Source organism: Puma concolor, chromosome B3 (assembly GCF_028749965.1).
Source record: "Puma concolor isolate L17-30 chromosome B3, mPumCon1.1.hap2, whole genome shotgun sequence".
Classification (NCBI taxonomy): Eukaryota; Metazoa; Chordata; class Mammalia; order Carnivora; family Felidae; genus Puma; species Puma concolor.
In genome coordinates this window covers 15,030,144-15,057,650 of record NC_141672.1, presented here as the reverse complement: position 1 = coordinate 15,057,650, position 27,507 = coordinate 15,030,144, and the positions used below count along the sequence as shown (strand labels likewise).

At 41.0% G+C, this 27,507-nt stretch overlaps 1 protein-coding gene across 5 annotated transcripts in view; it reads right to left on the bottom strand.

The window, feature by feature from the left end:
* The window catches only part of EFCAB11 (EF-hand calcium binding domain 11), a 157,744-nt gene that overhangs the window by 111,287 nt on the left and 18,950 nt on the right, over nt 1-27,507 (bottom strand). For 4 of the 5 annotated variants that reach the window (XM_025919443.2, XM_086709041.1, XM_086709040.1 and 1 more), the window contains exons 4-5: nt 22,484-22,585; nt 21,504-21,594 (exon numbers count right to left, since the gene is read on the bottom strand). In XM_025919443.2, the coding sequence (XP_025775228.2) occupies nt 21,504-21,594; nt 22,484-22,585 (193 nt within the window). Of the gene's footprint in view, nt 1-5,457; nt 6,451-21,503; nt 21,595-22,483; nt 22,586-27,507 lie in introns of those variants that run through there. The other variant, XM_025919444.2, reaches the window with a different exon arrangement.

Here is a 27,507-nt window from a genome sequence, read left to right as displayed (position 1 = left end):
AGAGACTTCGCCAGAAGCTCCATGAAATAAGGCAGATAATTGGCAAATATTTACTAATTGTTGGCATGGTAGGTACTATGAACTACGTTAAGTTAAACTGGGGCAAAAAAAAAAAAAAAAAAAAAAAGGAAGAATAACCAGAATTCCTTTTACTTACTCTGTAAAAAAATCTTGAACTTTATTAACCTTTAAAGAAAAAAGCCTCCCTACTCTTTAAAAAATCTACCATCATCTATCCAGCAAATATTCAGGTTGCTCAAACTCATAAGGAGGCTAACTAAACAAAACAAAAGGAGAGGTGATAATATATAGCTCAAGGGCTGTTTTTGGTTGGCATTACCCAAAATGCAGATTTATTTAGTTCCAAGCACCGGGAGGCCCAAGAGTCTGAAGCTCCTGAAGATTTCCTGAGCGTAGCATTGCTTTTTGCTCAGATTTCTCTATTGCTCTCTTGATTGAAATTTCTGTACATTAATATGTGCTTTTTTTTTTTTCTACATGACCTATTTTCCAATGGGACTGAGGGGGAAAATCACAAATGCATATTTAAAGCCACAAGGGTATTTAAATTCTCCCTATTTTTGTCAGACATTTTTAGTACTTTCTATTTGAGATGAAAGATAAAAACTTGCGTGCATGATTAATTGTAACGATGAAAGAATGCGAGGCTGTTGCTTAAGAAACGAGAACAACAAAGGAATAAACTACTGCGGGCATCACCAGGACTGGAATGACACTGCTCTGTGTACTTGATTTCCATGGCAACTAGCAGTGGGAAGATGAATGTTTCATAGTCACTCTGCTCTGCAGTACACGTCTATAAATCAAACTTGCATAAAGAGCACAAGATTTCTGCTGTGGGCTGTACTCAGAGCTGGTTTATTTTCCTGTTACTGTATAAGTATGGAAAAGAAGCACAAAACAATGAGGTCATTTTTAGTGGGGAACAAACTCAGAAATTACTAATACACCTGCAGCAGGGGATGTCATTCATCTAGCCAGAGATGAGGAGCAGAGCAGGTAAGGCAGACGGGGAATGAAAACCCCGCCTGCTTCTGTAAGGGTAACAGACACAGGCACTTGTTTGCTCTGAGAACTGTGTGTTATGATGTGCCTCCCGGCCCTCCCCTAACTCTGCTCCAAAAAGTAGGTAGGAGCATCTTAATTAGCTGTCTTGGATACAAAGTTGCCACTGTGATAACCGGGCAGAAACAATGCTCTGTGTTTAGTATGAAAGTTTATGAAGGCTGAACATACACACACTTGTTTTTATTTACACTGAAAATAACTCCTTGTGTAGAAGTTAGGACAGAAAAAGAACACGCTGGTTGAATTGGGAGTCAGGAGACCGAGTTTTGATCCAGGTCTCTGTAACCTTGGGTAAGCCATTAAGTTCGTTGACCTCCATCTTCTTAGCTATGAGAGAGATGGTGTACATGACGTCTCAAGACTCTGCCACCATTCGATGCCACAATTCTGTGATCTTTAAATCAAAGAAAAGCAAAGACCGAATCAATGAGCTCTAACCAAAGATATCAGCTGTGCCCTTTCTAAAAACTACGTACCTTAGGGGCACCTGGGTGGCTCAGTCGGTTGAGTGTCCAACTTTGGCTCAGGTCATGATCTCGTGGTCTGTGAGTTTGAGCCCCACGTCAAGCTCTGTGCTGACAGCTCAGAGCCTGGAGCCTGTTTCAGATTCTGTGTCTCCCTCTCTCTGCCCCTCCCCTGCTCATGCTCTGTTTCTCTCTCTGTGTCAAAAATAAATAAACATTTAAAAAAAAAAAAAAAACTATGTACCTTACACAGCCATACTATTAGTTAATAGTGTTTAATGATTCTACCATCACAATGAAACCTCTGCCAACTTGTTTCAAACTTCTATATGCAGAATATGCTGCAGAAAATTAAATAAATTTTATTCTCAGAGTTTTTAATAAAAAGTTTTAAAAAATTTGTAATCTTATAACTGATTTTTATAACATTATACAGAAGGTTTTTTAAGTTTATTTATTTATTTTGAGAGAGTGTGTGTGAGCAGGGGAGGGGCAGACAGAGAGGGAGAGAGAGAATCCCACGCAGGCTCTGCACCACCAGCACTGAGCCCAATGTGGGGCTCGTTCTCACAAACCCATAAGATCATGACCTGAGCTGAAATCAAGAGTTGGACGCTTAACCACCTGAGCCACCCAGGTGCCCCTAACATTGCAAAGAATGTTTAAATAATCTTCCTGTTACACAGGTAAGGGCTGCCTATCAGTTCCTGCCAAGCAGGAAGCATCCTGCTTCTTGAAGTCTGCAGCTCTTAGAGATATTTTGAAGCTTTTCTGGAGTTCATCTTTGGAACAGTAAGTCTCAAAAAGAGTGAAACAGACAAATGAATGGATAAACCAACTCTGAGGGACCACCTTTTGCTATGGCTTTCAGCAATCTTGTATTCCCTTCCCTAGTCTTCAATGCTTAGGCAGATTTTGACCTACAGGTAAGTATCACCAGGATAGAGAGGGACATATCTGAAAACCAGATCAACTATCTCTTCTGTGAGCCAGTGAGTCTACAAAATCCCTGTGGAACTTCACAACCTAGAAATATCTTGTCATTAGTGGGGCACGAGGCATTATCAGACCCAAAGAGGACCTGCTGTCCTCAGGCCTGGCTAAGTCCAGGGGAGAGCAGGGCTCAGATGACTGAGTCCCAGCCCGCGCCTCGAATGAGGGCAGCACAGGGAAACAACACCCAAGGAGCACTCATTGTCTCATTTAATGCTTATGCCAACTCTGGGGAAAAAGATGTTTACACCTGAGCTGTAAAGAATGTATGTAAGTGACTACAGGAAGACGGTTATGAAATGCGTGGGGAAATTCAAAACCTGCTCTCCCTGACTCTAAGGCCTCTCTGATCTGCTACCTGCATCTCAGGACACATTCAAGGAACAGACTATCGCTCTACTGGACTTCTTTGGCCTTAAAAAAACAAGGGGTTAAAAAGAGTTAAGCAAAAAACCTAGCCCTAAGAAGCATGTTAAGGGTAAAAAGTAGTAATCAATATTTCTCAAGTCTAAATTTGGATCGTAAGTAGAACCAGGTATGCTTCTCGGACATGCATTATTGTCCATACTTCAATTCCCTAGACAACAGGCTAAAGGCTATTTCCAGGATGAAGCCAGATGTTACACAACCATGTAATTTCCAATATGTGAATACTGTGGGAGCCAATGACATTTTTACAAGAGTTTACTAGAAATGTATCCTGCTGTCTATCCAAGAGATTTGGGTTGCTTCCTAAGCTTAGAAGACGTAATACTTTGGTACTAATACATAGACTTGTGGTACTAATTTTTCAAAAACTAATAAAATAACATTTATTAAGGAAGGCTCCAGATTAATCTCCTCTCTTTCCAATTAGTTTCTTATCAGAGTTTTTAGCACCACCAGCTGGCTAAAGAGATCTACTACAAACTTGTTTGGTTCTCAACCAGCTTTGTTCATTAAGAGAGGATCATATGTTTATTTCACATTTAATTTGTGGTAAAGTAATTTACTTCAGCTTCTAAATAAAATTAGAAATGCCTTTCCTTGTCAGTCAAATAAGTAGTAATCCGCTTTGGCTTTTTTACATAAGAAGGAGATATATTGTGGTTAGTAAGTCATTAGGGAAAACTGAATCTACCCACTAACACTAATTTGATTTCTTACACCATAATCGCACCCTCAAAACACAAAGACTAAGAACTACAATCAAAATCTGAAACTAAAAGAGAGAGGAAACTAAATGGTCCTGAATACTACACTAGCCTATAGTGTTTATATCAAACACTAACTTAATTGGGAATAAAAATGATTGAGGAGGTAATTTCACTTTTAAAAATTTTGAGTTTAGGGGAACCTGGGTGGTCAGTCAGTTAAGTATCCAACTTCGGCTCAGGTCATGTTCTTACGGCTCATGGGTTTGAGCCCCGTGTTGGGCTTTCTGCTGACAGCTCAGAGCCCAGAGCCTGCTTCAGATTCTATGTTTCCCTTTCTCTCTGCCCCAATCCTGCTTGTGCTCTCTCTCAAAAACAAACATTTTTTAAAAATTATTAAAAAAATAAAATAAAAACTTTTGAGTTTTCCACCAAGATTCCTGATTTGCATCTGACATGCATATATATACACCACTATCTTTCCATTTATCTTTCCTTCCTGTTTAACTGAACCACAACTAGCAATGAATAACAGTACAAAGAGAGCACAACTAAGCCCTTAGGGTTCAAATCTGATCTCCATACAATGAAATCAGTCAGTGAAAATAAATATTCCTGAAGAACCAAGTCTGGTGATTTCCCCCAAACAACCAATTTGTCCATGAAAAGTACATCCAGCAGCTTGTTGTCAGGACCAACTTCTAACCTACAGAATGAATGGCACCAACATTCTAACAAATTTGGTCACTACAGAAACTTTTCTACTACTCTACAAGGCAATGCACAAGAGAGAAAGAAAAAGAAGGTTCCGTCCAATTAATCAAATCTCACTCCGATGGTAGAGTTCCACTAAAAGCTTTCTGATAGAGTCTGAAACTACTGTAATAATTTTATGATGATAGCAGTTTAAATATCCATACAAATGTGTGGTCAAGTTCATATTTTTTAAACTCTCTGAGTTTAAATCTGCAGTTGAAAGCCCAGTAAAGAAGACAATGTGTAATAGTCTCAGATAAAACTAAGGACCAGCAGATGCTCTACCCAATTTTTTTAAGTCATCTCTACACCCAACATGGGGCTCAAACTCATGACCCTGAGATCAAGAGTCACAGGTGCCACCGACTGAGCCAGCCAGGTGCCCCTGATGCTCTACCCAATTTAACACATAATTTGAAGATGCAAACTTTGATCAATTACATTCTATTCCTTCGCTCACTTGTTTACTCATTCATTCATTCCTTCATGTATTCATTGAATACTCCATCAAACACAGTTAAATTTCTGCAAAAAGGGAGTGAGAGTGTGACTTTTCTATGGCCCTCTCCTCTCCTCTCCTTGGGTTAGAGCCTTGCCATGTCATCTCCAAGGCAGAGAAGATTTCTATTTGAAGTCATGAATGGGTTACAAGAAACCTCAACAATAATATTGACTTGGGTTGAGAAATACATTTTGTAACTTCTATTTTTGTTCCTACATAGGTTCTTTAACATAATTCCTGAATGATACTAAAGGCTAAGTGTGTTCAGATATTTTATTTTAACTGCAAATTCAGCCTACTCTACCATTATCAGGCAGTGGTATTCTTAAATCAAAAGATATAAATTTGAGGTGTAAGAAAAACACATGACCATTAACAAGTACCAGCAACATGAGTGCCATCAAAATGTTTTCATTATTTGTGAGTTTCCCATGTTAGTTTTCTTCTTTAAATTTTTTTAATGTTTGTTTATGTTTGAGACACACACACACACACACACACACACACACACACACACACAAAGAGCATGAGCGGGGGAGGGGCAGAGAGGGAGAGAGGGAGACACAGAATCTGAAGCAGGTGCCAGGTTCCAAACTGTCAGCACAGAGCCTGATGTGGGGCTCGAACCCATGGGCTGTGAGATCGTGACCTGAGCTGAAGTCAGACGCTTCACCGACTGAGCCACCCAGGCACCCCATCAGTTTTCTTCTTTAACCAAAAGATAAAATAATTGAGAATTAGGTCCAGTATGGCTTGAAATTAGCAGTAAAGGGTCTCAGCTTTATCTGTAGAATGGGTATGAGTAAGAGGTGATGTGTGGGATCACTGCACGGATTCAGTAAGATGACTCTAGCAGGTGTTTAATGAACAGGAGAATGAACCGATACAGGCCAAGAAAGCTGAGGGGGTCTGAGCATCAAGGACAGGGTTCCCTGGCAAGATGCTCAACACCCTGAGAAGCTGACAAGAATGTAACCTGAGAAAAAGAACAGGGGGAGCTACCTGGAGGGACTTAGGTGGTGGGGGCAGCTTTCTAGGCTGGGGGATTAGAGTATGTGTGCAGACAGCTATGGAAGTTATACACACAGGAGAGGGAATGGAGGATGGAGAAAGGTCTTAGATCAGAAAAAGGGGAGGGGGTGAGATCAGAACAAAGGAGGGGAATTAGAAAAAGAGATCAGAAAAAGAGAGAGATTAGAAAAACAGAAGAGATCCTCTTCCTTACAACTAGAATTGAAAGCAAATTGAGAGGTTTGGGGGCAAAGAGGAGGCAGGAGACATAACCCGGGCAGAGGCCACGGCCCTGTCCATGAAGCAGAAAGGCAAGCTCACCTGCAGAGCAGAAGGAAAGTTTTGGTACAACGATGACAGAGAGCAAGTTGATCTGATCGTGTGTGACAATGCTGAGGAACTGGCTTAGGGTGTGATGCCAAAAGTTCTGAGGCCCCTCAGATGAGTACAGGCCGTGGGTCCAGGAGAAGATGCTGACTCTCCTGCCAACAATTTGCTATCCCTGAAACAGGAAATCAAAGACAGATGAGACCAAGTTCTCCTGGATGCTAATAAGGGCAAGATATGACTTCGAGTGACAGCAACGCCAAACCTGAGCATGGAAAGGAAAGCATTCTGGAATTACACAGGACCAGGGCTGCGAAACTGTGTACAGAAGTGTGCCAAACACTGTGTTTGTGTACAGCAAACTGTGTACAGTTCAGTAGAGTTCAGTAGAGATGACTTAAAAAAATTGGGTAGAGCATCTGCTGGTCCTTAGTTTTATCTGAGACTATTACAAAACTGTGTACAGCAGTTTCTGCCTGAACTGAGAATGTGGTCCCATTCTGGGATTGGCCATCAGAGGACCAAAGCAGGCAGCAGGGGATCTAAGAACCGGGATCCAGGAAGGTGGACATAGAGTTCACAGACATTACTCTGGATGGGAGAGGGAGAGGGAAACGTACCATGGTGTGTTTGGGGGAGGGGGTGGAAGCATTGGACAAAGAAGACAAATGGTCAGCTCGCTCCAGGTCACAGACTGGCAAGGAACAGGTCCAACTAACTACCTAAGGCCACTTGAGAGCACGGGTTCTGCAATACCGGGCTGTGGGCAGGTCAAAACCAAAGCCCCCTCCACAGAGGCTCAGCCTGAGGCTAGACTACAAGTGAAGATAAGGAGGGGAAAGTGGTGTTAAACATTCCGGGGCTTAGTTGCAGCCAAAAACAACTAAGGCGGAAAATGCAGATACACTGGGGGAGAAAGAATGATGGGGTCCAGCACAAGATTCCAACAGCCATGTTCAGCCACCAGTAACTAGTTCTGGGATCCTAAAATCCTAAGTTCCATAGACGAGGGTGGGGGTCGAGGTGAGTGATAAGCAGGAGAGAGGACTGGGAAAAGTAAAGGTTATCTGAATAGACATTTTTCCAAAGAAGACATACAGATGGCCAACAGACACATAAAAGGATGCTCAACGTGACTCATCAACAGGGAAATGCAAATCAAAACCACACCTGTCAGGATGGTAAAATCAAAAACACAAGAAATAACAAGTGTCGGTGAGGATGTGGAGAAAAAAGAACCCTTGTACACTGTCAGTGGAAACACAAATTGGTGCAGCCACTGTAGAAAACAGTATGGAGTTTCCTTGAAAGTTAAAAACAGAATTACCATATGACCCAGTAATTCCACCACTGGGTATTTTCTCCACAAAAACAAAAACACTAATTCCAGAAGATATATGCGCCCCTATTTTACTGAAGCACTATGAACAATAGCCAAGATATGGAAGCAACCCAACTTCATAGATGAAAGAAAATGGGGTGTAAAACAGCAAAATACCTAGAAATAAACCTAACTAAAGAGGTAAATGATCTGTACTCTGAAAACTATCAAACTCTTATGGAAGAAACTGAGGACACAAAGAAATGGAAAAGCATTCCATGCTCATGGAAGAACACGCGTTGTTAAAATGTCTATACTACCCAGTGCATTATCTACACGTTTAATGCAAATCCCCATCAAAATACCACCACCGTTTTTCACAGGGCTAGAACAAACAATCCTAAAACTTGTATGGACCCAGAGAAGGCGCCGAATAGCCAAAGCAATCCTGAAAAAGAAAAAGAAAACCAGAGGCATCACAATTCTGGATTTCAAGCTACATGAACAGACACATGAAAAGAGGCTCAACATCACTCAGCATCAGGGAAACACAAATCAAAACCATGGTGAGATACTACCTCACACCTGTCAGAATTAACAACACAAGAAACAACACGTGTTGGTGAGGATGCAGAGAAAGGGGCACCCTACTGCACTGTCGGCAGGAATGCAAACTGTGCAATTGCTCTGGAGAACAGGATGGAGTTTCCTCAAAAGACGAAAAATAGAACTACCCTCTGACCCAGCAATTGCACCGTTAGGTATTTATACAAAGGATACAATAATACAGATTCGAATACATGCACCCCAAATTTTATAGCATCATTATCTACAATAGCCAAACTATGGAGGGAACCCACGTGTCCATCGAATGATGAATGGATAAAGATGTGGTCGATATACTTGATGGAATATTAGCCATCAAAAAGAATGAAATCTTGCCATTTGCAATGATGTGGATGGAGCTAGAGTGTATTATGCTAAGTAAGTCATTCAGAGAATGACAAATACCATATGATTTCACTCATGTAGAATTTAAGAAACACAACAGATGAACATATGGGAGGGGGACAAAAAAGGGGTGGGGGAACAAACCATAACACAGTCTTAGCGATAGAAAACAAAATGAGGGTTGATGGACAGAGGTAGGATGGGAAACGGGCTGGATGGGTGATGGGTACTAAGGAGGGCACTTATTATGATGAGCACTGGGTGTTGTATGTAAGTGATGAACCACAGAATTCTACTCCTGAAACCAATACTGCACTGTATGTTAACTAAAATTTAAATTTAAAAAAAAAAAAGATGCGGTATACACGTACAATGGAACATTACTCAGCCATAAAAAAAAGAATGAGATCTTGCCATTGCAACAACATGGATGGATCTAGACAGTATAATGCTAAGTCAGTCAGAGAGACAAATACCATATGATTTCACTCAACATGCGACTTCAGAAACAAAGAAAAAAAGAGACAAATAGACTCTCTCTTTTTTTTTTTTTAAGATAGAGTGTGATCGGGGTAGAGGGGCAGAGGGACAGACAGAATCTCAAGCGGGGTCCACGCTCAGTGCAGAGCCTGACGTGGGGCTATATCTCTCCATCCTAGTATCATGACCTGAGCCAAAATCAAGAGTTGGATACTCAAACACAAAGAACAAACTAGTGGCTACCACAGGGGAGGCGAGTGGGGAGATGGGTGAAATAGACAAAGGGGATTAAGAGTATGTTTTCATGATGAGCACCTAGTAACATATAGAATTGCTGAATCAGATTGTATACCTGAAACTAATCTAACACTGTATGTTAATTACACTTCAATTTTTTATTTATTTATTTTATTTTTTTATTTTTTTTTTTACGTTTATTTATTTTTGAGACAGAGAGAGACAGAGCATGAACAGGGGAGGGGCAGAGAGAGAGGGAGACACGGAATCTGAAGCAGGCTCCAGACTCCGAGCCATCAGCCCAGAGCCCGACGCGGGGCTCGAACTCACGGATCGAGAGATCGTGACCTGGCTGAAGTCGGACGCTTAACCGACTGCGCCACCCAGGCGCCCCACTTCAATTTTTTAAACAGGTAAAGTTTTATCCGTATTAGGGCCTACCCTGCCTCTCCCGGGGTCAACTTAGGCACTGGGACAGGCAGAGGCGAGGGAAAGAACAGGAACTAAGAGGTGCCACGCGAAGTCCATGGTGCATTTAATTACTACTTCACCCTGATTGTCTCTAGCAGCAGACTGCAGCCAAGCAGATAATGTGGTCAAGCCAGAAATGATAAAACACAATGCTGAACTCACAGCTACTGATGAGAAAGGTCTTCCGAGTGAACCAGAGCAGAATCCTACCTTACCAAGAGACAATCATGGATTTGGATTAGCACCCCCACCCCAGTTAAAATGATAAAAACCCATATGTCATTAAAAGAAATTTTTTTTTTGCTTTCACAGCTTATTTGGCAAAACAATATTATGATGTAATTCCCAAGGCAAAATGCGTAACACATGGGTTCCTATCAAAGCAACCCGAACTGGGATGAATGCTCCGGTTTCATGTGATAAAACACTACATCAGCTTCCTTTTGTATATTTTGTCAAGGATTCCTTTTGTTTATAGTGCAGATAACCAAATGAAGTCTCAAGTATAACAATCCAAAGCAAACCAATTCATATGAACAGAGAAAAGCTATTTCATCATGCAACTGATTTAACAAGAGCTTTTCTGGGCAGAGCAGGTGTGCCTTGCTTCCTCATGTTTATGCTCAGTATTGTGGGGATAAAAGGCATGGTTCCTGTCCTCAGGGAGATTATACCATTGAAAGAAGAGAGAAGGGAATATAACAGTGAGTAACAGCACAAGCTTAGTAGTTACCCTGCCTGAGTTTGAGTCTCGGATCCATTACTCACCAGCCGGTGACTTTGAGCAAGTCTGTGACCTCTCCAAACTTTTCCCTCCATAAAATGAGGACAGATAGGGCCTAACCCATGAGGATCCTACAGGGATTCATTCAACACAGTGCCTGGTACACAGTAAACACTCAGTAAGTGTTAGTGGCTAGTATTATCGTGCTTACTATCATTAGATACCTTAATGCTACAGGAGTTCTAAGGAAGGTAAAGAAACTTTCTGGGCCGGAGTGATCAGGGAGGCTACATAGAAGACAGAGTTCAGCTAAGCTCTAAGGATGGATGCCATTCAGGCATGTGGATGAGGGAGTCAGAGCAGAGAGGGCAGTGAACCTGGCAACAGCAAAAATGCCAGAAGAGAAATGATAAAATCAGTACATGGCAGGCAGATCAGAATGGTGGAGAATTTCTGATTTGAGAAAACGATGGGAGACACGCTAAGAAGGCACACAAGGCCTCTGTGTGTGTGTGTGTGTGTGTGTGTGTGTGTGTGTGTGTGTAGGGGCTTTGCATGACAGGCCAAGGACTCTAGGGGTTAGCTGGCAGGCAATGAAAAACTACTGAATTCAAAAAGTAAAATTAAAAAATAATGCTAAAAAAAGAAAAAGTAACGCTAATCTTCCTCATGCAAAATGTAACTGGAAGGGTAAACCAGTGATTTTCCAACTTGAACGTGCATGTCTATCACTCAGGGATCACGTTAAAGTAAACACATTTGGCTCAGTAGGTTTGGAGTGGGGCCTGAGATTAGGCGTTGCTAATAAGCTCCTTGGTGCTGATGCTGCTGGTCACTGGAAGGCTCTTTAAATGGCAAGTGTGTGTCTATTCAAGGTAGCCTGATAGAGGAGGACTGGGTAGGAGGCACGCAGACAAGATGGCTAGATGTGAGGTGGCAAATCACAGGTCCTTATGTCACAGTAAAAACACAGTACTGAAAATTTTAATTTCATTGTAGGAGATAGATAAGAAGGACAATCAGAACTCTTAAGTGGAACTCCTAATCCTGAGCCTATTTTTTTCGCATCTTAAAATAATATTAAATATCTCACGTAAAATATAAATTTATTTTATTAAATACGAGCTTTTCTTATTTTACTAATACAACACACAGTATCATTAGGATTGTTTTACCCAGAAGTTAGCTCTCGACTACAAAAGAAAAGCCTAAGAAATGGATTCCTCTTTCTATAAAGGAAAATGGCATGAATACATTCATGATGTGTGGCTATTAATAACTTCAGGGATGACTGAAAGGGTTAGCAACATTTGGTCATAAGAAAGAAACCATGGCAGCAGTATCTTATGTGACAGTTGGAGTAAAAGAAAAATAGCCCTCATGCTATTACAGCAGGAACAGCGTATTCGACCATATATGTAGATGAGGAATTAGATACGTCGGCCATAACACTTGTTATAGTGACACCTCAAAAACCAAACCCAGGGTTGGATAGCTGTCAAACCCAGTAATTTCCTCTTGAGAGCAGTCTTTGTCACATTGACAGACCACATCTGTATTCAGGCGGCGGTCGCTTCTGAATAATATCTGTGATACACAGAGAAAATAAAGAAGACTGCCATGCCACTCTCCATGATAGATGACCCCACCAGCGGGTTCTGGAACTAGAAGAAGCCTGCCAGATAATATAACACAACACCCTCATTTCTGAGATGAGGGGAGTGCAGGCCAGAGAGGTGCGATGATTTGTGGCAGAACTGGGACCAGAACTCAAGTCTTCCTGCTCCCCGGCCCTGGGGCTCACTGCTCAACGTGACCTTAATATGGCGCTGGGTGTAGCATTTAGAGAGCAAAGCAAAAAATATAGAGAACAGAAAGCCCATTTGCTACATAAGCCATCATTTACATAAAATGGAGTCATCTGTTCAACATGTACGAAACTGCGCTGTGCTGTCTCTAGCGTGATAGTGAACACTTTTCTGTGCCTGCTCACATTAAGCTCGTGCCCTAATACTGGATTATAGGTATCCAAATTAACTATGAATAAGCATAAAGGAGAAAGATATTTATGACAGATTAGAAGTTTAAAGCAGAAGGTGAAGACAATTTCCCTTTGGGGGTTGGAAGGTGGTTGGTAGGGTAGGGCCAACTTTCAGGATAAGAACTTTATTTTAATTTAGTTATTTTGAGAGAAAGAGAGACACGGCATGTGAGCAGGGGAGGGACAGAGAGAGAAGGAGAGAAAGAATCCGAAGCAGGCTCCACACTGCCAGCACAGAGCCCGACACAAGGCTCGAATGCACGAACCGTGAGATCATGACCTGAGCTGAAGTCAAGAGCCCGACGCTTAACCGTCCGAGCCACCCCGGTGCCCCCTTAACAGCTGGGCTGTGAAGGTGAGTACAATTTGCATCTGGGTGGGTTTAACGTGAAACAGGACTACAAAATCTGGATATCTGAAATGTAAGAGGGATTAAATATTCTTTCCAATCAAATACTATATCCTTGATAATATAAGCGAAGTTAGCTTAACTAAAGAAACCAAAATAGCATGTTCTATTTGAAAATCTACGTAATGAGGCCATCGCTCTTCTCTACCTGTATCCTGTCCAGATTCTGAGCTTCGATTCCTGTGGCACCAGTTCTAAAATACTGGGAAACGGACAATCTGCAAATACAAGGATAGAAGTCTTTTCCCCAACTCACCACCTTTTGTTTGATTGGCCAGCACTTCAGATATGGACATGGACTCCTGTCTTACCACCAGGCTCCCCAGGCTGATGTTGATTTATATTCACGGTCTCCAGCCAGGTCACCGGCCGCCCTCGGTGCATGGTGTCCACTCAAGAAAATGCCCCAAGCCCGCACTCGATCCCCAAGGAGATCATTTTTCTCCATGGTACAAAAATCAATTAAAAGCCCTCAGAAAAGCTGGAATTTTCTTAAAATGATTCGAATCTGGGGCGCCTGGGTGGCGCAGTCGGTTGAGCGTCCGACTTCAGCCAGGTCACGATCTCGCGGTCCATGAGTTCGAGCCCCGCGTCGGGCTCTGGGCTGATGGCTCAGAGCCTGGAGCCTGTTTCCGATTCTGTGTCTCCCTCTCTCTCTGCCCCTCCCCCGTTCATGCTCTGTCTCTCTCTGTCCCAAAAATAAATAAATGTTGAAAAAAAAAATTAAAAAAAAAAAAAATGATTCGAATCTATTTCTATAGCTGGATTTTTTAAGTAGTTGTATTCAATATTTTACATGTGAAATCCCCAGAGAGAGGAAATTCTGAGGTCAGCCTGAAAAGCTCACACACATTAATACTGTCCATTCAGGAGCCATATGCACGAGGATCATCAGAAAAGGAAATCTCTGACAATAAGATTTTGAAACCAAAGAGTGAAATAAAAATTCAGGCATTACCATTGCCGAGAAGATAGGAAAATTTGTAAAATAAAAATTGGCAACTCAGTAAGTCTACTTCTTTGGCCATTATACTTACATAGGTATAGCTGGTAATGACTATCTATGCATGGTTACGAAAAAATGACATATGATTTCTAGGCTTTTTTAATACTTTTCTAGGGACAGAAGCATGTAGATACTGCTGGGCCAATAATCATATTTATCCCAGTAGGTACTCACTATAAGAACGGTGCTCTTGTTGAGGTCACATGACTACAGTTAGAAGAGAATTGTTCTGATGCACAAAATAATGACTGAGAAATTTTTTCTTGTTCAAGAAAATGCTATGCAACAAGTGTGCTATCGGCAGAAAGGAATTCTAGAAAGCTAAAGAATATAGGAATATTACTTCAAAAGAGATGCAAATAAATTGGAAAAGAAATGCTATCTTCAATGACTTTCCTTTTGGGCCCTGGGCTCTGTAAGACTCTCTTCCACTTAACATAACAGAACTGTTAGTCTATTTTACCCAAGTTCGTGACAACCCTTCCCTCTATAATGGCCACGATAGGAGACATATCTGATCTTTCTGCCAAGAGGATAGCCGTCCCTCCAATCCCCTACTCCCACTGAAACTTTGACATTGAAAACATATTAATCAATGAGTCGTGATGCTCTTATTGTTGACCATTGTTTAATAACCAGAAGAGGAGAGTTAGATGTTCTTTGTTTTTTGACCTTCCCACGTAACATGAAGAATGGGATTCTTACACCAAAATGATCAGATATAACTTTAAATGTCTCCGGTCATGATTAGAGAGCCTCGTGGAGCCTCGATATTTCCAACATGACATTAGTGTCTGGCAATCTGCCTGCACACTCAGAACCTGAGACAGTGGGTCAGGAAGTGGGCCTTCTGCACATCCACATTTCATTTCATGGCTGGAAAGCAGAAGCTTCCCAGAGCTTTTCGCCAATTGACAGGTGGTGGGAAAGTGCAAATCTCAGTGCTTACAATGAGATGGAGAAGGCTCCTAGGCATGGAGGAGTAAATATACCCATGCAGAGAAAAATGCCTGCCAGAAGTATCACAGGGTGCTGATGGCAGGCAAAGTCAGGAAAGAACATTAAGCCAGCTCCTTGATAACAGCTGAGGCTAAATTGTGAATTGCAAGCGACCACAATATAAAGCAAAGAGAGGCCATCAGAGATTAATTTGTGAAAACCACATGCAAAAAGAGAAAAATGGAAGGCAAAGCCACATGTGGTTACAAAGCTCCTGATTGCATTTTAAAGTACTTTTTCCTAGTTTAGAAGAAGTAAATTAAACCATTAAAAAAAAAAAAAACGCAAGTGAGAATTTCACTGTCACTGGATATTCGGAGTGACAATGAACCAACAATTGTTTATTAAGTAACTACAACGCATGAGGCAACATGCTGGAGCCAGCGGGTTATGGATAAGCTCATAAACTCAAAGAGCTTGCAGTATCTTATGAAGATAATCCTAAACGCTGCATTTTGTTTATCAAGTAAGTGAAAAAATATACAACCATAAATAGTACCAAAATTCAGTGAAAGGAGACAAGAATATTCAATATTAAGAAAAAGAAACTTTTATTGAGCAGGACCTTGAAAGATAGGTGTAATCTGGGCAGGTTGGAAGTACAGAAAGGCATTGCCAATAGGGGAAACAGAATGAAGTTCAAATACACATCACACATTCAAAGGAACAAGCATTACGCCAAGGGAAACACAGGAATTTGGGGCTAATGAAAGAGGAGTTTGAAAAGGAATCAGATTTTGGAGAGCCAGGTTAAATAGCTTTAATCCTACCTGTTAGAGGCACTGAAGATCACTGAATGTTAAAAACAAAAACAACAACAACAACAACGACAACAATAAAAACACCACCACTATAAAATCTTCTCTAAGTTCCAGCAGTATTAAAGACAAAAGATATTTTTTGTTTTAACCTTTTAGTGCTAGAAACAGCCTATTATCTCACATTCATTCCACTGCACCAACAATACTACCCATAGTTCTCAAACTCTTCTGCCATTTGTAGTGGGTAGGGAAAAAGAAAAAAAAGATCTTCAAAAAAAGAATTCCCTAAGAACTTCTGAATAATGAAACAACACCTCTGATACAGCCTTAGTTATTTTAGTACACAAATCATGATTATCAGTCCTAAGTGGAAAGCAAAGTTTCAAATACTGAAAGGATTCTCAAGTTTTGAAATCCATATATTAAACATTTTATGATATCTTTAGAGATAAGATAAACTAGTACCAATTTTTGTCTTTGTTTTTTGTGTAATGTATCATCTCTTGGTTTAAGCAGCAATTTGTTCTTCAAAACCCTTTCCGTGGTAGAAAACTTGTTTCTTTAATTTATATGAAAAAAGCTATACTTAGCAGCCCCCAAGCAATCACTAATTAAAAATAAAATCTCAGGGTGCCTGGATGGCTCAGTTCATTAAGTGTCCGACTCTTGGTTTTAGCTAAGGTCATGATCTCACTGTTCTTGAGTTCAAACCCTGCAGTGGGCTCTGTGCTGACAGTGTGGAGCCTGCTTGGAATTATCTCTCTTCCTCTCTCTCTCTGCCCCTCCCCCACTCACTCTCTCTGTCTCTCTCAAAATAAATACATTTTGAAAAAATAAAAATAAAATCTCAAAAACCATTGCTTCCCCTAATAAAACAAACACCTCTGTAAAACAAGAATTGAAAGTATGTATAGAAAGGCTTAGGGAAGAGACTATAAAACATTATGATACAGCAAAATAACAAAAGGAAATTAAACATCAGTGTATATAACTTAAGAAAGAAATATAAAAGAAAAATAAAACCATAGCAGAGAAAAAAGAAAAGCCATATTGATCACAGCACAAAGAATAGACTTTGCTGAAAATATGTGATGAGATATAGTGAGCAAAACAAGCCAATGAAAGAGACACTAATAGAAAATTAAAAGGACTTCTGGGGTGCCTGGGTGGCTCACTAGGTTAAGTATCTGACTTCAGCTTGGGTCATGATCTCACGGTTCGTGAGATCGAGCTCTGCATCAGGCTCTGTGCTGACAGCTCAGAGCCTGGAGCCTGCTTCAGATTCTGTGTCTGCCTCTCTCTCTGCCCCTCCCTCACTCATGCTCTGTCTCTCTCTGTCTCTCACACATAGATAAATGTTAAAAAAAATTAAAAAAAAAAAAGGACTTCCAACGTAAGCATAATCAGCATTCTCAAAGAAAAAGAAAGTGACTCAAAAATGCTAATGTTCAATCCACTACGTATTTTTATTCAAGGGCAAAGATAGCCCAGATATCAACATTTTGAAACACGAAAGACACCAGAGAATACAGTTCTCATGATCCCTACTAGAGGACAGACTTCAGCTAAGCATAAACTATGGCACAAGGCTTGGAGGTGAGCTTTGAATCCACATAACTGTAGAATTAAGACTAAAACAAGAGATTATGACTGCTAATCATAAATGTTATACTATATATACCCATTAAAAATGTGAGTGTTATAAACCCTGACAATATGTATTTTTAAAAATCACATTGCTTTTGAGGTGCCTGGGTGGCTCAGTCAGTTAAGCACCCAACTTCAGCTCAGATCATGATCTCATGGTTTATGAGTTTGAGCCCCAAGTCAGGCTCTGTGCTGACAGCTCGGAGCCTGGAGCCTGCTTTAGATTCTGTGTCTCCCTCTCTCTCTGCCCCTCCCCCACTTGTGTTTGAGCCTCTCTCGCTCAAAAATAAGCATTAAAAATTTTTTTAAAAAGAAAACACATTGCTTTTATTCATGATAAAATCAATAATGTAAACATTCCCAGAATACTTAGAAAGCAATTCACAAACCTTCTACAAGTATCTCATTTAGCTCTTATGACGCTTTAATGAATGATCCAACATTAAAACCAAAATGATTCTTTGATGCCTTATGCCCCAAGTCTGTCTTCTTGAATTGGTTGTTTGGCTGGTTTTATTGTTGTGGTTCGTTGGTCAGGCTTAAAAAATGAAGGTGTGATATGGACAACTACTTCCGAAAGAGACCATTCTTGATCTTTAGAAATTTCTTTAGGGGGCGCCTGGGTGGCGCAGTCGGTTAAGCGTCCGACTTCAGCCAGGTCACGATCTCGCGGTCCGTGAGTTCGAGCCCCGCGTCAGGCTCTGGGCTGATGGCTCAGAGCTTGGAGCCTGTTTCCGATTCTGTGTCTCCCTCTCTCTCTGCCCCTTCCCCGTTCATGCTCTGTCTCTCTCCGTCCCAAAAATAAATAAACGTTGAAAAAAAAAATTAAAAAAAAAAAAAAAAAAGTTTCTTTAGGAAAAATATGGCAGTAAATGAATGGAAGGTAATGAAAATTTCTTCATTTATTCACACCACAGATGACTCAAATTAGGATTCTCCATCTCTGGCTGTCTTCTTCTAGTGTCTTTGGATATCAGCTTTCTTTTGGGTAACTATGGACCTGGGTAATGAATTCCATTCACAGTGATCAATTAAGTCAAACTCTACTCCAGGTGTGCAAAAACTGAGTGTCCAACCTTAGAAATATTATGTAATTTTGTACTACTAACAGCCTCAGCAGCTGATTTTTTTCCTTACTTTTGAAAATTGTTGGGGTACCTGGGTGGCTCAGTTGGTTAAGCGTCTGACTCTTGATATTGTCTCTTGTCATGATCTCATGGTTTGTGAGATTGAGCCCCAGGTCAGGCTCATGGAGCCTTGCTTGGAATTCTCTCTCTCCCTCTCTCTCTCCCTCTCTGCCCCTCCCCTCACACCCCCACCCTGCCCACGTGCGCTCCCTCTCTCAAAATAAACAAACATTTAAAAAAAAAAAAAAGAAAATTGTTGGCACTACTGAAACAGAGTTTTGTGGAAGACAGACATCTCTGGGTCTTTGGCCTACTTCAATCTACACTTAGAGGAACTATTTTTCTCTCCTTATTTGGTTTTACAACTTTAATGCTTATTATGCATCATTTATTCTGGTTTAGGGTCTATGGTGCTAAAAAATAATAAAAATGAGAGTTTAAAATGGGCACTTTCAATTAACTAAAATGTCTTGTTTGGCTATAGTCTCCAAACTGTTTTGATCCATAACCCTAGGAAGTATAAGATCTGTGGGCATGTGATACAGTTATTTACAGGTTATATGCACATGTGCTATTAATATAGCACGTACATTACAAGTCATAATATAGAAATTCTGAAGAATTAAAGATAAAAATATTTACTATTAGTGGCAAATGATTTTTTTGCTGTCAGTAAAATTGTTAACAATACTAATAAGAACGAAGTGATTTAATATACTTTATTTCTGAACATTTCAGTTTAATCTTTTATGATTGAGCAATTTGTTTTAATACCTGGTTTTAATGGCTGTCAGAGATACCTCATGAAGATATGTGGACCCAAACAGGAAAGGGACACCATGACACTGAGTCCCTTGATTTACAATTCCATCCTCCTATAAGGAAAAGGTTTAGGGGTGTTTTGTGGGGTTTTTTAAAAATTATTATTTTGTTGTTATTGCTAACTGAAATTTAGCTAATTGATGTCCATCTCTCCTGATATTAGTTGCTCTTGAAAGCTTATTAAAGTTATTCAATTTTTCTCTTCAGGAATTGTGTTCTAAAACCACTGAAACTTTAGAAGATTTTTTTCCACTGGGTTAGGACGTTCCGTTTCCAACTTATTGAACATGCAGGTGTGAAGGGCTTTAATAGGTGACAAATCATGTTTTAAAATAGAATCACATTTCCAAACACTCACGTTCAAAAATATGCTCCCAGAAGCGCAGATTTCTTTTGAGAAGTTGTTTGTCCCTCATTGTTAAAACTCTACTTCTACGTGGAAGGGATAAGTGTATTTGAGTGTATTTTTCAAAAATACACTTGAGGTATGAGGTTGCACCTACTGAGACTGTTTAACACATAAAAGTCAGCAAACGTGGGCACTTGTCTTTTTGTAAAAGAAAAATGAAATAATAATTCTATGTTCCATGTGTAGAAATACATTGCGGTTTGGGGCACCTGGGTGGCTCAGTCAGTTAAGCATCTGACTTCGGCTCAGGTCTGATCTCACCGTTTGTGGGTTTAAGCCCCGCATCGGGCTCTGTGCTGATAGCTCAGAGCCTGGCATCCATTTCAGATTCTGTGTCTCCCCCTCTCTCTGACCCTCCCCCACTTGCACTCTGTGTCTCGCTCTCGCAAAAATAAATAAACATTAAAAAAAAAAAAAGAAATACATTGAGGCGCATTACTCATCTCATCACAAAGCGTATCCAAAGATGTTACTAATCTCAAATGTCTTGTTGTTCTAGAATCAACTAAGTAATACTGTCCTATGGCATTCTGTCTACATGTGGCTTTAACTCCTTTGCTCTCCTTCAATAGCTTGTTCGATAACTGACTTGTGAATGTTGCAGTCAAAGAGCTTCATACAGGTCACTGTTAATGACAGTGAGCACAGATCCTTACTTCAAATAACCTGCTTGATAATTCCTATGGAGCAGGGCTGGCTTCTGGTCAGATTTCCTGAATTTTTTTTTTATCCTGAATGGGAACACCGGCCGTATGTTCCTACTATCCCCTCTCTCCTTCCTCTATATCCAAAACTCAGAGGGCACATGACTACTCAGAGCAAAGACTACATTTTTCAGTCCCTTCTCTCTTGCAGCTACCTGTGGCCTTGGAACAAAGTTTGGGTCATTGGAATATACGTAGAAACAATGGATAGCCTTCAGAGGAAGGGGATATCTTTTGCTCCCTTTCCTCTGACCTAGCTGGAATTCAGATGTGATGGCTGAAATCTAAGCAATCATGTTGCAGCAAGGGGGAGAAGCCTGGTACTGAGGCAGCCAGAACAGTAAGAAACAAGGGGCCAGGGTCCTTCGTGACTACACTGCCATCAAGTCAGCTCTGGACTGCCTGTGTTCATGTGGGAGAAGTAGCCGCCCGTCTTTCTTGAGTTTTGTGATTCTGGGTTTTCTGGCTCTTGCTGTAGTATGGACCACCAACTAACGCACCTGGTAACAGTTGACGGAAAGCTCACGCAAAGACCCGGAGAAGGCTCAGCCCTCCCACCCTGTCACGTCAGCCTATGTTTGTGCCGTTCATACTACTTCGTTCTGCAGCTTCCTAACAGAAACTGCGTATAAGCCACTTGCCTACGTCGTCGGGACTCGTCTATAAAAACAACATAATATAACCATTAAGTCTCCTCTCTCGGGGATGTGTCAACGGAAACGCGTCCCAACAACTTTGAAAGCAAATGAACGAGGGTGCCGCCACCAGGCAACCTCTACTCCACTCTCCTCTTGAGACAACTCATGACCCAGGTGGGGCCTGTGTCTGATGAAATAGACCGCAGGGGAACACCAGTATCCATGTTAAACGTTAATAGAGACTCATTTTTTTTTTCTTGGTCAATACATACATCCACAAAGACATTCCACTCTCCCCTGCTCTTCTCCCACCCTTACCAACGAATGTCTCTATACACCCCCCTGGTGTGCAAGCACTCCACTATGAAGCGTACAGATACGGGGAAATCTGCATAAATACGTGCTCTCCATAAGACTGAAACCTTGCAAAGGCAAATGGTAAATCAAGGGGTAGGTGTACATAAAGATTGTGGTGCCTTACCTGAATACCTCCAGAATGGTCCGTTCTGATAACTTGGGAGCCACCTGCCTAAATGCTTTCTTGAAATCTTCCAATGTTAAATATCCACGGTCTATTTTGAAATCAAAATATAAAACATTCACTTACTTCTATAAACCCTAAGAACTGTTATCTCCGCCATATTTGCGCAAAACTTCATTACTCAGGGAAAAGCAATAAATATAAGGTAATCTGAGACCGTCTCACTGGAAGAATGTAAGAATCTGGTAACACTCTCCTTCTGTGCAGTCCCAGATGATCTCACAGGCCACTTCTAGCCCTATCATTTGCTGATTCTTTAAGTGCCAGGGAATGGACCGCAGACATACGGTGCAATAATGGCATATTAGGCTTCAAGTCTTTGTGAACTGCCAGAACAATTTATTCTTCGAAATCCATTTATTTTCTTGCTTGGTGTTAGAATGATAATATATGAATTTTTAGAGGGAAACCATCATCGCAGCGAAGACGCTGACCCTGGACTCCATGAGTCTTTCCATCCTGTGTGTGATCTGTGGGGTTCGAAGCCACTTCTCTTGGCCATAACCAGTGTGAGAAAACAATTCCTCCGATCATGTGTGGGTCAAGGTAAGAGTCAAAGGAAAAAGGCCAAATGATCTCCCACACCTCTGTAGGTGGCTCATGACCTATATCCCCATGTGGCCAGCCCTTTTGCTGTCCCCATTACAAAGTAGGCAAATTCCAAGTACAATCACATCACTGTAAATATTATTTTATCCATGGAAAATGTCAAGAATTTAAGACTGTGATAGAGAAAGAAATTCGCCCCAACATCTAGATGATGGCTAATGAATACAGTAAAATAATCTTCCAGATCTATCGATCATTTTATTTAGTAAAATAATCTTCCAAGTATATTGATTATTTTATTTACTGAGAGTACGTGGCAAGTTGTCTTAATAGCAATTTTTTTTATATCAAAATGATTTAAAGATACTTACAGTGCCTGTCAAAAGCTGTGAAGATGTGTCTTATCTCGTTCCGATGGAGTTGAACTTCCTTCTTTTTTCTTACAATACTTAAAAACTCCTCAAGTGATAGGCCTAGAAGTTAGGAAAAACAATTTGCCAAAGATGACCATCTTCCTCTTTAAGAACAAACATAAATGAAAAGTGATACATATTATGAACAAACTTTATGTTAGTTTTAACGAACAGTGCATATTCGTAAAGATCTATAAGGATGAAAAGACATTTTGCTAAACAGACCCAACCCTACCAATCAGTAGCAACGATAGGCACGGTTGGAGTTCACTAAGATTTTCCAGGGAATAAAGGAATGGTGACCTCAAAAAAGCGTAACACTCTTCCCTCTACAAGATGTGAAAGACAGGCCCGAAACTACTTATTAAACAAGGCGTTCTAATTTTTCTTTCCTTATGGTTCTTTGATCCCTTTTTTCCTGCCCAGATGTCATTATGGCAGTTTTTTCTTTTTCCAACTGGGAGATCCGGCCGAAGAAGTCGCTTCTCAAAAGTCAATACCAATTGCACGCCAGAGATAAAGGTGGAGAGAATGTTCCATAAACAATAGAGCCGGCACCATCCGCAGCCTTGGGTGCTCCCCGCCACTAGTCTGCAGCCTCAGGCTCTGCTTCCTGTGATTCTCATAATAAAAGAGCCCAGCATGATCCTACGAGGTTGGATACTGTGATTACAATGTCTATTAAAATGAATTCTAATGTGATCTTTGTAGTAGGTCTAAAGAGTAGAGCCAAGGATTTAAGCATTGTAGTGAACTGAGCCCTAAATATATAAAAAGAGCAGTTCATTTTAGTAACTCAGAATTTCCATTACAGAATATATCACTATTTTAAAAATAGCCCCAAATCGTACGATAACCACATGCTAATTTCTAAGAACTTGCACTTAATGGTGAGGTAATACTGGGCTGTGTACCTTTCCTAAAATAGTTTCAATTATTAAAAAAAAACAACAACAACAACATAGAAAATAGTCTTCTTAAGGGAACCCTCGGGCAATGTTGGTAAGGATGTAAATTGGTGCAGACACTATGGAAAACAGTATGGCAGTTCCTCAAAGAATTCATAGAACTACCATATGATCCGGCAATTCCTCTTCTGGGTATTTACCCAAAGAAAACAAAAACACTAATTTGAAAAGATATCTGTATCTTCATGTGCGCTGCAGCATTATTTACACTAGCCAAGGTATGGAAGCAACCTAAGTTTCCATTGATGGATGCATGGATACAGAAGATGTGGTTATATACACACACGATGGAATACTACTCAGTCATAAAATGAATGAGATCTTGCCATTCTCCACAACATGGATGGACCTGGAGGACATTATGCAGAGACAAGTAACATATGATTCCACTTATATATGGAATCTAAAGAAACAAAACAAGTTATGCTACGTGAAATAAGTCAGGCAGAGAAAGATGCCATATGTTTTCACTCATATGTGGATCCTGAGAAACTTAACAGAAGACCGTGGGGGAGGGGAAGGGGGAAGAAAGTTACAGAGAGGGAAGGAGGCAAACCATAAGAGACTCTTAAATACTAAGAACAAACTGAGGGTTGCTGGGGGGTGGGGGAGAGGGTTTCGAAAGTGGGTGACAGGCATTGAGGAGGGCACCTGTTGGGATGAGCACTGGGTGTTGTATGGAAACTAATTTGACAATAAATTATATTTAACATAAAAAAAACTTGAGAGATACAGAGAACAGATCAGTAATTATCAGAGGGGCTGAGAAAGGGAGTAGGCAAAATGGATGAAAGGAATCAAAAAGTACAAACTTCCAGTTATGAAATAAATAAGACATGGGAATGCAATACACAGCATGGTGATTATAGTCAATAATATTGTATTACATATTTTTTAATGTTTATTTTTGAGAGACAGAGACACAGCACAAGTGGTGGCTAGGGCGGGGGGGGGGGGGGGGGGGGAGGGCAGAGAGAGAGGAGACACAGAAACCGAAGCAGGCTCCAGGCTCTGAGTTGTCAGCAAAGAGCCCCACACGGGGCTTGAACTCATGAACCATGAGGTCATGACCTGAACTGAAGTAGGATGCTTAACTGACTGAGCCACCCAGGCGCCCCTCCCCTTGTATTACATATTTTAAAGTCACTAAGAGGGGCGCCTGGGTGGCGCAGTCGGTTAAGCGTCCGACTTCAGCCAGGTCACGATCTCGCGGTCCGTGAGTTCGAGCCCCGCGTCGGGCTCTGGGCTGACAGCTCAGAGCCTGGAGCCTGTTTCGGATTCTGTGTCTCCCTCTCTCTCTGCCCCTCCCCCGTTCATGCTCTGTCTCTCTCTGTCCCAAAAATAAATAAATGTTGAAAAAAAAAAAATTTTAAAGTCACTAAGAGATCTTGAAAGTTCTCATCATAAGAAAAAACAATTTTGTAACTCTGTATGGTCACAGGTGAAAACTAGACTTATTGTGGAGATCATTTCACTACACATACACATACTGAATCATTATGCTAAATACCTTAAACTAATATAATGCTATATGTCAATTATACTTTACTAAAAAAAAAGTTGTATTTTTCACGCTTTTCTTATTTGTAGTTAAAGGTTTAGAAACTTAAAAAGCCAACCTATCTTTATGTTTAAATGCTCTTCTTACAACTCTTTAGGACCCACTGTGTGCTGTGTGCCACACAGTGTTAAGCTCTGAAAATAGAGGGTAAAGAGAACACACACGATTGCAGTTCCAAGGGAGTTACTGGTCTAGTTGGGGAGACAGTGATTATAGATTATACAGGCTCAACTGCAAATGTATACATAATCATAATCGTGGCATGTGAATGAGAGGGAAAACAGGAAGTTATAAAAGGATCACAGGACTCCTCCTGCAGAGTAGACTCTGATGATGGAGGGCTAAGTGTTAGGAATATTTAAGATAATATCTATGATGAGAAGGTGCCAACTGGAAACAGCATGTGCCAAGGCCATGCGGTAGGAAGTGGGAGAACAAAATGGCCCCTGTGGCTGGAATGTGGTATTAGAGGGCTGGGTCGGTCTCGGTAAGGCAGGCAGGGCCAGAGGGCACAGGCCCTCGTGGGCCACAGGAAATCGTTTGGGTTTTATTTGGGGTACGATAGCAAGTCAATGAAAGGTGTGGATTGGGAAGTGACATAATGTGATTTAAGTTTCTTAAGGACCCTCATGGCCATTTTCTCAACAAAGGAGAAGGGAGGAAGCAAAATGAAAGGGGAGACCAGTTCAGGAGCCTACTGGCCGGAGAAGAGGTTGCCAGACCATCAGCAGTGGGAACAGAGGAAATGGAAAGTTTCCCAACACAGCTCGGGAAAGATGAGGGGTGAAACGTAGTGGGTCAGAAGGAAGGAGACACCAAGAATAACCCCTAGGTTGAGGTTTGAGGAGTCATTTAGAGATGACGGGGAGAGCTGCAGTGTGGACATGTCAACTATTTGATGCTTTGGCGAGGAACCACGGGCACAAGTCAAGAAGGCAGCTGCGTATACCCTAGGCAACAGGGCACACCTCCCAGCGCCTCCCAGACTGTCTGCCATGTGCTCGGTAAATGTGTGTTGTGCAGAATTAGCAGCCTCTCCCGTCACAGCTAAGGACACGCAGTGACGCGGCTCTGTTTTCATCTCGTCACTTGTGAGACCAGAGAACATATTTAGACTGCTTACTGAGGATAAAACTGAAGTCTAGTCATGCCATGTTCCCACAGGATCAAATCTGTTAACTTTCAAATCTGTTTTACTTTCATGAACACCAGAAGTTAATCAGTTAGACAGCATCTAGATTGGTTAAAATTCCTGAATCATATAGTCACTGATCACACCATGCCCTACGAAGCCCTTCACAATCTGCCCGGTCCACCTTTCCAGCCTCCCTCGCAAACTTCCTGAGGCTTCCCCAAGGCAACAGGTCCTTTCATACCTTCACGAGAGCTGGGCACACACATTACCTGCAATGAGCTTCTCCTTTTTATCCTACTGACGGTTTACATCTCCTTCTGTAGGTAATTAATGCATTACCTCTTCCTTGAAGTCTTCCCTGATTTCTCCCAGCTGAGTGCCTTTTCTGTGACCCAACAGCCCTCTGTTCATAACACAATTGTTGGGTAATTTTTTAATCTATTAGGTCCTATGGTAATTATCTGATCATACACACGCTGCCTGAGACGCACTAAGGGAAAGCACCGTATGGGGTTTAAAATTTTATCCCTAGTGTGTAGCGTGATACCTGACGCACAGTAGGCATGGATTACATGTTTGTTATATAAGTAAATAAACGAATAGGAAAATGTTATTTCTAGTTTTCAGCAAAGAGCATTACAATGTGTGTTTTAAAAGATCTCCCGGGGCGCCTGGGTGGCTCAATCGGTTAAGCGTCCGACTTCGGCTCAGGTCATGATCTCGCGGTCCGTGGGTTCGAGCCCCGTGTTGGGCTCTATGCTGACAGCTCAGAGCCTGGAGCCTGTTTCAGATTCTGTGTCTCCCTCTTTATCTGACCCTCCCCTGTTCATGCTCTCTCTCTCTCTGTCTCAAAAACAAATAAATGTTAAAAAAATAAAAATAAAAGATCTAAGTCTGTAGTACTAATGCCAAAAAGTAGGTTACTTTCTATTCACCTAGCCAGCAAAATAAACCATCCTTTTAGAAACCCCAACTTATTAATACCTATGGTATAGTAAAAAAACAAGTGAAACTCAGAGAGAAAGGAAATGCATGCATAATATTTGCTCTTTACTTACCATTGTGTATGATTTAGGGAAATGATAAGAAACAAACAGGACAATGCCATTGTTCTATGTGTGATTCTCACACACACATGTACACGAGTAGTGATATCTTTTAAAGTACATATTCAGAAAACCCATTGGTATTTGAAGCCATAAAGCAGTGAGGGTCTTTATCTCATAATCTCGTGGGATAAAAAGCAAATGTTCTTTAGTTTTTACTAGAAGGAAATGTGGGTGCCACTTGGAAAAGGAAAACAATCTAATAACACAAA